Source organism: Aquarana catesbeiana, linkage group LG08, assembly GCF_042186555.1.
Source record: "Aquarana catesbeiana isolate 2022-GZ linkage group LG08, ASM4218655v1, whole genome shotgun sequence".
Classification (NCBI taxonomy): Eukaryota; Metazoa; Chordata; class Amphibia; order Anura; family Ranidae; genus Aquarana; species Aquarana catesbeiana.
The window spans coordinates 102,802,576-102,816,903 of record NC_133331.1 but is presented as its reverse complement, the minus strand read 5'-3'; the positions used below and the strand labels follow the sequence as shown (position 1 = coordinate 102,816,903).

At 42.6% G+C, this 14,328-nt stretch overlaps 1 protein-coding gene across 1 annotated transcript in view; it reads left to right on the top strand.

Moving 5' to 3' along the window:
* The first annotated feature begins 307 nt into the window (after positions 1-307).
* LOC141106700 (uncharacterized) overlaps positions 308-14,328 on the top strand; it is a 28,289-nt gene continuing 14,268 nt past the window's right edge. The window contains exons 1-3 of the mRNA XM_073597638.1: positions 308-712; positions 5,355-5,539; positions 7,406-7,527. Of these exons, the coding sequence (XP_073453739.1) occupies positions 308-712; positions 5,355-5,539; positions 7,406-7,527 (712 nt within the window). The remainder of the gene's footprint in view (positions 713-5,354; positions 5,540-7,405; positions 7,528-14,328) is intronic.

Sequence of the window (14,328 nt, the reverse complement as noted above, 5' to 3'; positions counted from 1 at the left end):
CTTTGTTCCTGGTGTTAAAATGGATGTAAACCTGATTCATGAAATTTGACCAAAGCACATATATCTGTAGTGTTTTCTTATCTCTCTCCAAAGCCCTACGTCCCTTGTCTTTCTGCTGCTCTGTTCTTCTGTTATCAGTGTGATAACTTCTGACAAGTTCTCATACAACCAACCTGAAATTTGTGTGGGGGTTGGTGCTATAAATAGATTAGCACATAAATAGACACTTTATAGTGTATGTAAACTTTAAACATAAAATTTCTCTTATGGTCTCTCTAGAATTGATCTCGGTCTTGGCAGTGATACGATGTTACCGTTAATAACTTCTACGAGCTATGAAGCAAGAACTATATCTGATCACTCTCCCTTATGCATTGCGATCCCTACTTCTGGCATTGTCAGAAGGGGTTGCTGGAAACTTAACCCGTTCTGGTTGTCACTATTCCCTACTCCTGACTCTATTCAAGACAACTTGGCAACATTTATTCGGTTTAACAAACCTACATCTAGCCCTGGTGTCTTTTGGGACACATTAAAAGCATTCTTAAGAGGGCAATTCATTAAATATGTCAATACCATCAAGACCGAGACCAAGATTTGGGAGCAGTCTGTTCTGAACGAGGTGAAGAGGGCTGAGTCGGCCTTTGTCGACTCTTCCTCAGAAACCACCGAGAAAACTTTTCTTGAGGCTCAACACATGGCCAAGCATATGGTACTAACTGAAGCCGAAAAGAAAAGGTTTTTCCTTCAACAGAAATACTTTAAGGAGGGAGAATCCACAGGCCATATGCTTGCTATGATGATAAGATCACAAAGAGGCTCATCCCACATAGAGGCCATTACTAGTCCCTCAGGGACATTGGTTACCTCTCACGCAGATATATTATCCACGTTTAGGGATTTCTATGCTGATGTGTATTCCTCTAAGGTCACACCCACTCTGACAGAAATTAATTCGATCAATTAATTAGATCAATGCCAAATACCACAGCTCCCGACTCAGGATGTAGAGCAGTTGAATGCTCCTCTTGTCGCTAAGGAGTTGTTGGAGGCACTGGCGCTTACCTCTACGGGCAAGTCTCCAGGTTCGGATGGCTTGCCGGCGGAGGTGTACAAGCGCTATTCTGAAAGGCTACTGTTACATTTGAAGGAGGTATTTGAAGATGCTAAAAAACTAGGAAGGCTGCCACAATCCATGAAGGATTATTGTCCTCTTTCTTAAACCTGGTAAAGAGGCCTACTCTCCAGACTCTTATAGACCCATATCGCTGTTAACAACTGATGTAAAACTTCTAGCAAGGGTTTTGGCCACTAGATTAGCTAAAGTTATTCATAAGGTGGTCCATAGAGACCAATCAGGGTTTATCCCATCGAGATCTACTGCCCTTAACATTAGACGACTCTTTCTTAACCTTCAGATTCCTGTTGATAATCCAGGCAAGAGAGCAATTCTATCGTTAGATGCCGCTAAGGCTTTTGATAGTGTTGAATGACCTTATTTATGGGAAATTCTGAAGCGTTTCGACCTAGGAGATAATTTCATTAAATGGGTCAAGCTGCTGTATTCAGCTCCCACGGCTAGGATCCGCGTGAATGGTGATCTTTCAGATTCGTTCCCCCTTTTCAGGGGCACGAGACAGGGGTGTCCACTTTCGCCCCTGTCATTTGCGTTAGCCCTTGAACCACTAGCGGCCATGATAAGATCCTCACAGTCCATTGTGGGTTTTGTCAGGGGACCAGTGTCCGATAAGATCTCCCTTTACGCGGACGACACTTTGCTCTACCTGGGGGATGTGGATGCTTCTCTCACGAATGTGATGCAGATAATACAGCGGTTTGGTTCCTTATCAGGATTTTCCATTAATTGGAGTAAATCGGTTATTCTTCCGGTTGGTGAGCCAACAATTATCCTACCGGCTAGTGCCCAATCTCTTAAAGTAGTCTCCTCATTTAAATATTTAGGAGTGCAAATATCGGTTGATCCAAAAAAATACTTAGAGGACAACCTATTACCCCTTTTTAAAAGACTTCAAACGACGTGTAATACTTGGTGTAAACTCCCATTATCAGTAATTGGTAGAATAAATCTAATCAAAATGGTCTGGGGACCCCAACTATTGTACATCATGCACAATTCTCCACAATGGATACCCCGCAGATGGTTCAATCGTATTGAAACACTGTTTAGATCTCTGATATGGAGAAAAAAAATTGCTAGAATAAGTCTTTCCACTTTGCAGTATGGTAAAGATCGGGGAGGAGCTGCAGTCCCTAACCCTAAACTATATTTCCATGCCTCCCAACTACAACAATTAAGCGGTATGGGGTTGTTGGGCGACTCTGATTCGGTCGAAAGCATGCTGCGAACTGGAACACTAAATTCATCAGTACTGGCGAATTTGGAGGCGGGATTACCACATCTGCCACAAACAGCGCCCACTGTCATTCTTCTGAAAAAATTATGGTCTACGGTCAAATCTAGTCTGAAAATTCTGGGTTTTTTAGCAGAAACTCCTCTATGGGATAATCCGAATTTAACAGAAAGATATAAGTTAGACGGTTTCCAACTTTGGAAGAATGCCGGAATTATTAATATATCTCAACTATTTAACCAGAACATATTAAAATCTTTTATGGAGCTGCAGTCAGAATTCAATCTCCCTAGACATCAATTTTACCGGTACCTTCAGATACGGCATACTCTTCAAGCTCAGGGCCAGACACTTGATCTCTCACTTGCCACTCACCCCCTAATAAATGATATTTTCTTCGGGCAGGAAAAAAAGGGCCTAATATCTCATATATACCCGAATTTATTGTTAGCCTTACAAGATACTACAACGCTGCCAAATAGACGGGGCTGGGTGGCGGACCTGGGGGAAGTGAGTGATGACATGTGGGACATATGTCTTCAGACAGGGCCGGTGACCTCAGTCTCACAATCACATAGACTTTCACATCTATTCTTATTACATAGGGCTTATCGCACACCAATACAATTATATCGTTGGGGTAGAAGAGACTCTTCCCTATGTCCTAAACGTTGTGGAGAGGAGGGATCATTGATCCACTTGATGTGGCGTTGCCCCAAACTGCATCGTTATTGGGGTGATATTACAGAGGTAATTTCCTCAGTATTCCAAATTAGGGTCCCTTTGGACCCCCTGATATGCATTTTGGGAGCAGTAGATGAAGAAATATATCCCCCCCCCCCAATTAATATAGCAGTAACAAGATTGTTATATTTGGCTCGTAAGATGGTAGCTAGATTTTGGTTATCCTTAAATGTTCCAACTAAAAAACAATGGATAGAGCAGGTGAATTATATCCTGGTCAGGGAACACTTAACATATCAGCATAGAAATGCATCTCGGAAATTTAGCTCCATATGGCAGGCATGGCTGGACTCCCCTGGACTGGCACCCCCACAACTAATTATGCATAGCTTACTACAGGTTTTAAGAACACGGATTGACAGGTGTGATAGTAGGTGTATTTGTATGTTGCCTTAATGAAAATGTTCCTACTTGAGCAGACCAGGAGCAGGGTTTTTGGTTAGATGGCCAGTTGGTCATCTGGTTGATGTGTTGGGTTGGAGAATTTCGATTCTCTCGCACAACATGGTTTTTCTCTACATTAATGAAAAAATTTTATTTGATGCCACTGTTGTAATCATTTCAATTTGCATGATGCATAATCGGACAAAATGATTTTTTTGATTCTGATGTTATAATTTATACTATGTCATTTTTAATGCTTGGTTGCATGATATGTATTTTGTCTCTGGTGGCTCAATAAACATATTTTTGATTTAAAAAAAAAAAAAAAATTCTCTTATGCTCCCTTTGGTCTGTTAAAGTGGTTCTAAAGGGCAGAAGTTTTTTTTCACCATAATGCATGCTATGTATTAAGGTAAAAAACCTTCTGTGTGCAGCTCCCCCCCCTTTTTAGTCCCCACTTATACTTGCCTGAGTCCTATGTCGATCTAGCACTGTGCATGAGAGAAACATTGCTGCTTGCTCTCTCTCTCCCCTTTCACTGGCTCAGACACAGCAGTGGGAACCATTGGCTCCTGCTGCTGTCAATCACAGCCAGCGAGGAGGGGGCAAGCCGAAGCCGCACTGTATGTGTCAATGGACACAGAGTGTGGCTCAGCTGCGAGCCTGCATGAGTGCCCCCATAACATAAAACATTGAGACTGCCCAGACTGCCACACTTCATAAATAAGAAGTTTACCAAATAATTACATATAGCAACCTGTAATTTGCGGCAATAATCAGAACCCCTTTTATCGGTAAGCAGCACTCAAAAGAGTGAAAGATGCTGGCTGATTGGTGGCTTTGGATTATTGTGTTTTAGAGCATTGCCTTTTGCTAAATAAACCCTTATCATATGGTCAGTTCAGCTGCCCTGCTACTCAAATCCCTAGAGCAGTATCAACTTCTGAATTGCTCTGAATCTGATCCAGAATATGCAGGCCAGTGTATTTACTGGCAGACTCATCCACCTTTCTCTGAGCTGCAAGGAAACTTAGCCAGTCTTAAAAGGTCTGTGAGATATGTTAAAGGCGTAACCTTCAGCGTTTTTGAGCACAGTAAGGTAAACATTCCATAGGATGCTGCAAGAAAGGAGCCACCCTAGGACAGCAGTCATGGCACCAGTTTAAACTGGAACATGGTGAAGAAAAAAAAGGCTGTACTGGTTCCGCCACAGACAGGCCTAAAGGCTTCCTGGTGAAGAGGAGTGTCAAGTCTGGTGTCCTACCGAAAATAAAAGTGTAAATTGTAAATAACTGGCAGCAATCCAGGAGGTGATGTATACCAAATGAGAATAAACTAAAGTTTACTTTTTGTTGTTTTCTTTTTCTTCCTTGAGATAAACTGAATGGGATGACTTTGACACCCTTACACACTTAAGCGACATTGGACATCAAAGATGCATGACAAGTTGTGCCCCATGTTTTCCATTGATAACCATTCATATATGTGCTATTTAAAAGTTGTTCATGCACTACTTTGTTCCGACTTTCATGCAACTTAAGGGCCATAGACTTCAATGTTAACCCTCAAAAGTTGAAAGTCGTACCGGAATGTTTTACCTGCAACCGTGGGTCTCGCTTTGCAGAGGGACAACAAGTCACATCCAAGTCGCAACCATCCAGAGTTGCATCAAAGTTGCACTCCAAAGCTGTGGTGACTTTTGGAGTCCTACAAGTGTGAATGGAGCCATACATTGTAATAATGATTCTTGAATGTCTGTAGGTCATCACTTGTTTTTTTTTATTTTTCTTTATTATTTTAAATGTGCAGAACCGATTTTAATGTCCTCTTCCAACCTCTTGTTTTTGCTCTTAGGTGAACATGGTGATGGATCTGGATGGTAGTGACTTGGTGGCCAAGAAAGCAGATAGGAGAGAGTTTGTGGGCCTGTTGAAGAAAATGTTGATGATTGACGCAGATGCAAGAATCAGCCCAGCGGAATCCCTTAGCCACTCCTTTGTTACCATGAAACACCTCCTAGATTTCCCCCACATTAACCAGTAAGTCCCCAGCGCCTGCTGAGTTTTTCTCCCCGGCCGCCACTTAATTCCAGAATAGGCCCTCATTGCTGGAACGATCCCTTTTCAGTAATAAAAGACACTGAAATACCCCAGCTGGCCAACAGCACTCCTTGTGTAATGCTAATGAGGTTTTTCTATAAACTTCTAATCTTCCATCTTACAGAATTCAGAGTAGCCCTCTCACAGCCTTTTTTTCACCAAAGGATTTGTTTTGTGGTTTTTAGAAAGAGTGAGAGAATTAAAGGACGGTGGGGTCAGATGTTTAGATGCTTGTCTGGGGTGCTCTAAACCTAGAAGTAATGTGCCGTCTGATCGCTAGTGCGCGAGGCCGGAGTTCTGTATGTTGTATAAATGTCCATTGAAATTTATTTTAGAGTAGAAATACTCATTCCTTCCCCACATTCCTTCCCCTTGCTGACACTATCACAGGGTTATATAAGCTCATCCCTGCCCCCTTGGGAGAGCACTTGGACTTAAAGATTGGCCCCTCATTTGCAGAGTGCTCAGTTATGGCACAGAGGGGAGAGTCACGTCTGCCTTGTATTCAAAAACAGTGGGTATTTCTCAGGGACCCTGTAGAAATATTTATGATACTTCATGGTGCCACACCATTACCTAAGTTTTGTTTAGTTTGCATTCAATACATAGGGGTTGATTTATTAAAATCAGAGAGTGCAAAATCGGGTGCAACTGTGCATGGTAGCCAAACACGCAGCGACTAGAAAATGCAATGGAGCAGGAGGGAAAATTTCAATCAAATTTCAATATGTGGTTTTCATTTGGTAAAGTCCATTCATTCCAAAATCAAATGTTAAAAGCAAATTAAATCTTTCAAACGCATTCGATTGTTCTGAGAATATTCGTACACATTTTCCTAAGACCTATACTTAGAATTTTCATTTAAAATTGTATACATCTATGTTCAGCTTTAGTACAATAGATAGGATTTTTTTTGAGTACTCTGCTTGGGAATTGTTACCACCTTGCCAATATCTCTGACAGTCTAATTATATCTGATGACTCTTTAGAGATGTTTTGTATTCCACTTGACGATGAATATGTTTATTTAGACAAATTTTAACTACACTTTTTAGTTCAGTTGTTTATAATGAATTAGGCCTCAGATCAGCACACATGAACTCGTGCACGTTTCAGTTGACATGGATGGGAAATTGCAGGTCAGCGGGCCAAGATAAACAAAGGCGAAGGGAGGAGTGGACCTGAAAAGATTTGCCATCTTATATGGTACATCTTGAGATCTTCTTTGTGTCTGAATAGTACATTTTGTCTTGAATTCCTGCTGAAAAATAGCAGTGCTCTTCCTTTGCTCTCATAGCTGTACATCTGCAGGTTGGGACCATGCTCCCTGCTTGCATTTTTGGGCTTAGCTTTCTTGGTTCAGGTCACATACACTGTTCACACTACAGCTTTAAAAAAAAAAAAAAAAAAAGCATGCATTCTTCATTTTTCCACAATGCATCTGATGGCACCACAGGTCACATCAACGCATTGCACTGCATTGCTGTGCAGATTTGAAAGGAGTGTACATTTGTACACTCTCAATAAAGTAAAAAAAAAATGTAAACAGTATGAGTCACTGAAGCAGCCAGTCTGTACACTAAAATACCACTGGTACATTTTTAACCTTCATGCGGGGAAGAGGTTGTATTCATTGTTAAGCTTGCCATATTTGGCTCAAATCAGCTGAAATAGGTTGGTAACCCTGTTGGCTTGACACACTTTAACTAAAAAATTGAAGGAGCTTGATAGAAAACTGTCAAATGAACAGTGACCGCATCCTATCAATCAGTTGTAGTCACTGTTTGAGTATTTAAACAACTGTAGGTTTCATGGTTGCTTGGACACAGTAGCCAGCAGTAGAGACTCCTCCATTTACCCTGTTTTAGAGTGGATGGGGAAATGTAGCAGAATATCTTTGCAGGCTGAAAAAAGAGAAATCTGTGCATGTAAGGTGGTGGTTTGGATTCCCTCCAGCAGATATGCCTGCTTAGCAGGGAATCTCTTCACTGAACCCCACTGAGCAGGCAGATGACACAGGCACAGCCCGCTGTTCTCTATAGATCTGTCAGATGGAAGCTGACTGCCTGTCCGTTTCCATTCGACTGTTATCCGATCAGATCCACAGGGTGGATGGGGAACACATGTCCGCAGCTATCCACCACTCCATGGAGAAGAATGGTCTGATCAGGTCCGCCTGAAAAACTGACAGGCGGACTCGATCGGTCCACTGGTGTGAAAGGTGTCTAAGGCTAGTCTTCATTTCCACCAATGAGTTTTTATGGGTTGCAGGTAAGCAAAATGCAGGCTGCAGCTTTAGAGCTAGAGGTTTTCAGATTATACATACTGATTGATTTCAATGGGCCAGCATATAAAACGGAACCAATCATGGTTCTTTTTTTTTTTTTTTTTTTTTTTTGTACCAGAATGGTGAAAATAGCCCCTTATTATTCAATGTGTTAAAACAAGTAACCAGTGCAGGTCTTAACGGGGTAGTTTGCAACATCATTTTTTTAAACCTCTTCTAACTGGCCCTATGCATATATGTAGCAGCACAGAGTGAGCCTTATTCCGTGTTGCCACATATTTGCATTGCTGTTTTATGTTGGGAAAGAGCTCAGTTGTGCGTCCGCAACACTGTGACGACATGGTCACTGACAGCTACTAGTCATAAATAGACGATCAGGAGTCAGTAGGACAGGCTCTCTGATCTTGTGATCACTTTGACCATCAATTTGGATTAATTGCCCTCTGAACGCAAAATGTGCACTATGGTTTCTGGGCCGTACTTCAGTTACAAACAACAAATACTACACACATACGTGGCATACCCATGTGTAACGAGCCCCTTGCTCGCTCGGTTCCACTCTCCCGACACTCCTCTGCAGCTGTAGAATCAGATTGCAGATCGCAACATCTGATTGTTCGGTCATCCAATGTTCCGGGATTAGAACTACAGCTATGTGCCGTTCTAACCAAGTTGTGATAGCTCAGAACAAACACCAGGCAGACTGTACGTAAGTTCAAACAGGACTCTCACTTTATTGCAAAATACAGGCTTTTATACACTAAAAGTGGAGGTGCAGACCTCCTGCTCATGTTACTCTAACAATACAGCTGTAACCTAATTAACCTAATTAACATGAGCTAATTAACCAATCCCTTTTGACAGCCTAGATGACTCAGACATGACTTTTAGGCCAGACTGGCCGTCTTGTAGTTCAGAAAATCCAATCAACATTATCACAATCAACATAGACTCTTCTTCACACAATAGCAGAGTTAATTAACACAAACAACAATGGGGATCTAATGATTCTTAGATCCCATACTATAGACTTATTTACAATACACATTTTAGCAGACAACAGACAGACAGGTGCTGGAATTTACATCAGCATCTCCTAACAGTATCTGTCCCAGCATTATGAATCAGCCACTATTCCAATATGGCAAATCCAGTGTCCCCAGAGTCTGTGTGTCCTGGGGGACCAGGACCCGAATCCACAGTAATACCACCTCAAGGGTCCCCAGGCATACAGCTCAAAAGAGCGCCGTTCCCCCAAATGCAAGGGCCCCCCGATAGATCGGCAAGAGGCTAGCATACAGTCCCCTCCAAAAGTCTCTCTCCCGGCTAGGTCTGTCACATTTCTCCCCTTTCGGCAGGAGACTAACACAGGAGGAGACCCCAGGTCATATTATTCAGTGAACGAGTGATGTTATCCAGCAGAAATTGACACTATTCTGAAGTCAGAAGGTCCTTTAGTTCTCTTTTCTATATTCTTTCTTTTATAACATTTCCTTTGCCTTTTAGAACTGGGTCTTTGGAAGGCCTCCAGAAAGACCCTCATTCTTACCAGCCACTTTTTTTGTGCAAACTCCCTCCCTCTGCTCTGTGTGTAATGCTTCCTGCAGATTGCAGCTGAACTGGAGCAGAGTCATGAATAATTCCTTTCTAAATGATCAGGAATATGCACAGTTATGCCCCGTACACACGGTCGGACTTTGTTCGGACATTCTGACAACACAATCCTAGGATTTTTTCCGACGGATGTTGGCTCAAACTTGTTTTGCGTACACACGGTCGCACAAAGTTGTCGGAATTTCCGATTGCCAACAACGCGGTGACATCAACCACGTACGACAAGACTAGAAAAGGCCAGTTCAGAACCAAGCGCGGCACCCTTTGGGCTCCTTTTGCTAATCTCGTGTTAGTAAAAGTTTGGTGAGAGACAATTCGCGCTTTTTCAGACTCGTGGCTTTCAGATCGTTTTCTGCAGTTCAGTTTGTGCTTGTGGGTTTGTATCTGCTCTTCAGTGCGTGCAAGCAAGTTCCGCGTGACTTTAAGTAGTCATTGTGTTCTTGTTCATTCGTTACTGTTTTTCAGGTCGCTCTTCACAGGCCTTGCTGTTCTTCAGTGCGTTCTGTTACTTCGTTCTGAGCAGCCGACCGTTTTCTAGCCATGTTGCGTATACGTACTCCTCGTAGAGTTCGTGCTGTGCGGGGGCTTGGTGTTGGGGTCCTGACCTTGACACAAGTCCAGTCCATGAACAGGGTGGGGAGGAGTTCATGGACCAAGAATTGGTTGCTTCAGCGTGACCAGTTCTCTCATATGCCTTTGCTCCGTGAGATCCGTGAGAATAATCCTGATGATTTAAGGAACTTTCTCAGGATGACGGACCCCGTGTTTCACCGTCTGCTGGCTTCGCTGACCCCTTATATTAGCAGGCAGGATACCTGCATGAGGCAAGCCATCACTCCGGAGCAGAGGCTGGTCGCTATCCTGCGGTACTTGGCGACAGGGAGAAGTCTGCAGGACTTGAAGTTCTCGACAGGCATCTCCCCCCAGGCTCTGGGGATCATAATCCCAGAGACCTGTTCTGCCATCATCCAGGTCCTGCAGAAGGAGTATATGAAGGTAAGATTTTTATCCTTTAATCTCATATTTTTTTGTATTTAATGATTGATAATATATTGTATTTCTTTCCTCATTCCCTAATTACCATGATTGTAATATGCTGTGAATGTCCCCTTTGTCCTCATGCATGCTGGATTTTTATGTAATTAATTTTTTAGTCCTTCATACAGATTGGCCTTCAATAACCTCCCCAGCATGTTCTCCTGCCCCTATATTCACCTCATGTAGTCACTTAACAATGTATTTTATCAGCTCCATAGTATTGCTTTACCCCAAACACCCCCTAAAATGTTTAGAAATGTGATTTGTGCTTTAAATTCAGGCAGAGTGCCAGAGACTTTTTTTGTGGTGTCCCCAAATCATTTTTATTAACCCTCCCTCCCCCCAACTGCTAAGTCAGCTGATCCCAATTCTCTATCTATCCTCAATCATCTATATGCTGACTTTGCCAAACCCATACACACTATACCCATCTCTTTTGTGCTCAGATTTATGGATGTAGTGCAAGGGCCTGCCTGTATACTTTCAAATGGTACTGTTTAAAGTTTTTATATCCTATTATTATCTTGACAGGTAATAGCAGAATGTCCAAATGTCCTCAAATGTGTACAGTGTGTATTTATATCTTTGTATTATGACACTTCTTACCTGTCCAGTGGGCTGCCAATAGTGTAACTAAGGAGGGGCTGTTCCAAGTAATACTGTGTATTTAGGCATTCATCTCTCAATGAAGTGGAGAGGGTTACCTGTCCAAGATTTCCCCATCCCCCATAATGTTAGAAATGGCCCATGAGAGGGGGGAGGGGGAATATGATAGGTGTACCTTATACTTTGGTGTTGTTAAATTCCCCTTAATAAATGCTATCTGGAGGTTGGCCAAGAATGTTTGTGTCTAATCTGCTTGCCATGTTTATGTGCAAAAATATTAATTTATTTTTGTTTTCCTCAACAGTTTCCTTCCACGCCACAGGAATGGCAGACTGTGGCCTCCCACTTTGCCCAGCGGTGGGACTTTCCTAACTGCGGAGGGGCAATTGATGGGAAACACATCCACATCGTCCCACCACCCAACTCGGGGTCATACTATTTCAACTATAAGGGATTCAATAGTATTGTGATGTTGGCGGTGGTGTCGGCTAATTACGACTTCTTGTATGTGGACGTGGGGAAGAATGGCTGGATGTCCGATGGTGGAGTCATCGCCCAGACGGAGTTCTACAGGCGTCTCCAGAATGGCAGCTTGGACTTGCCACCTCCAGAGGAAAATGTGGAAGGACTCCCATTCGTCTTCGTTGCTGATGAAGCGTTTGCAATGGGGGACCATCTTATGCGGCCATTCCCTATGAGGACCCTCACCCCGGAACAGAGGGTTTTTAATTACAGGCTGGCCAGAGCCAGAAGAGTGGTGGAGAACATATTTGGAATCCTGGCCAGCCGGTTCCGCCTATTTCTGACACCCATCCATATGGCAGAGTACAAACTCAATCATATAATCCTGGCGTGCTGTATTCTCCATAACTTTTTACGCAAACATTCGGCCAACTATGCTGGCTCAGTTGGGCCTGAGGCCGGAATGATACATGAAACAACACTGACGGCGCTTGAAAGTGGCCATCCTGGCTTGCCCTCCCTGAGTGCCCGTGATGTCCGGTTACGATACCTGGAGTTCTGTGCGGGTAGGGGGGCCATCAATATGCCAGCAAATTTGTGAAACCTTTATCAAATAAAAAAGCAAAAAAAAAGAAAATCTTTGTGGACATTTACTGCTTGTGTTTGTTTTAGCTGACCCTGACAGAAATGTGTTGAGTCCAGAAAATGGCGTGATTGTGTAACCTTATACAAAGCACTGTTGGGTGTTATTTACTAAAGGCAAAGACACTTTGCACTACAAGTGCACTGAAACTGCACTTGTAGTGCAAAGAGGATTTGCCCTTAGGAAATAACCCCCATTTTCCCAGAAAACACCAATTACATCACCAACAAAGTGTTTTAGCGTTGACACAATAATCCATACATTCTTGCTTAACAATCTCTTTAATACCTGCACAATCACATGTGCATTTAGAAAAGGTTTTTCTAACAAACCAACATGTTTGTTGTATAACAATTTTTGGGGTAACATTATAAAACAGATAAATGTCCATTTAAGATAAAACAGGCATGTGTAAAACCAACAAGAAAGACACAAATCTTGAACTTACAAAGTTCACATTTGGTCGAACTTGAAGGCAATATCAGACATGAGTATTTAGGAACTGTGTTTGATATTGCGTTCAGATGGAGTGAAGTCACCCCTGGGAAAGCCAAATTTGGAAGATGCACACAAATTTCCCAATGTCAACATGTGCTAGCTGCCATCACGGGGGATCAAGGGACGTGTTTTGGGGGAGAAACCCCTTCCTTTCAGCTACTTTATTATTGAGGAAGGGGTTGCACCCCCAAAACGTGTCCATTGATCTCCCGTGATGGCGGAAAGCACATGTTGGCACACTGTGTGCATCCTCCAAATTAGGCTTTTCTAAAAATGTTTAAAACATTTTGAACATTGGAGCACACAAAAAAACAAAGGGATTGGGAGGGGTTTTAAACTCGCCCCAAAACATCAATGATGTTTTTATTTTTTAGAATAACATCATTGATGTTTTTCTTGAGGTTTTCCAATTGTAAATTACACCCCATGATCTCCCCGATCAGTATCTGGGCACTTTCTGATGTGAAAGGATCTGGATCCACAACATCACGATCACCTAAAAAGAGAGAAACCCCCAAAAAAAGGTATCAAAAATATGCCGGCATCCATCTCTTACCTGAGCCTGTGGTCGCAGACACTCACCTGTTGTGATGACTAGTTCCACCACGTCTTCTTCCTCCTCCTGCACTTCTTGGGTTGGGGGTATTTCCCCTTCTTCCAGAGGTGGGGGGTCTCTGGTCTCCTCGGATGAGGGGTGTCCTCCGAGTCTTTTCTCCCCTATGTAAAACAAAAATGCTATGCTTAGCACACAGTGATTTGATGGCAGAACTATAAATAGGAAACATTGCTTGGAAGTGGGGTACAATTGTCTATTTTGGCAGAGTTCCAAAATGTAGCATTTTCAGTGTCCTTTGTCAAGCTTCAATACTTTACCTGTTTGGTACAAGCTTCACAGATGTAGCCCCCCTCCTATAGTATACACTGGAGCACCTGTGTGGCCCCCTAATAAAAATGGTGTTCTTGTGTCCCACACTAGTGCTCCAGTGTCCAGATGTGAAAACAGCTGCTGAGTGTCCTCTCCTTACACAGAATCTAGTTTGCATTTCATTGTAGTAACAAAGCCATCTACATAACCAAGATAGTTTAGATAGATAGATAGATTCTACATAACCAAAATAGTTTCTGACAAGTAGGGGTAAAAATTGTGGCCAAATGCATATGGCCTAAACAATGGTGTTTTATAGGCTGAAAGAAAAATGTTTGATACGAACGAATAATGTGCCCATGAACATGAAATTTGCCATTTAAAAATGTACACTTGTAAGAAAAGCACATGGCGCAGCACGAACGTAAGAAACATAAAGAATAGGAACACAGGACAACTACTTACTTTTTTGCAGCACTCTCCGGATCTTTCTGTACTGCTCATGTTCTCGTAATTTCAGGCCCGACCACCGTTTCCTGAGCTGATCTTTCGATCGTCGTACCTCGAATTTCCGGTGCAGACTCTTGACCACTTTCGCAATTATCTTGGCCTTTCTGACATTGGGGTTGGGGTAAGGTCCATACTTTCCATCATAGTCGGCCTTTTTCAGGATGTCCACCATCTCCAACATCTCCCCAAAGGACATATTTGAGGCC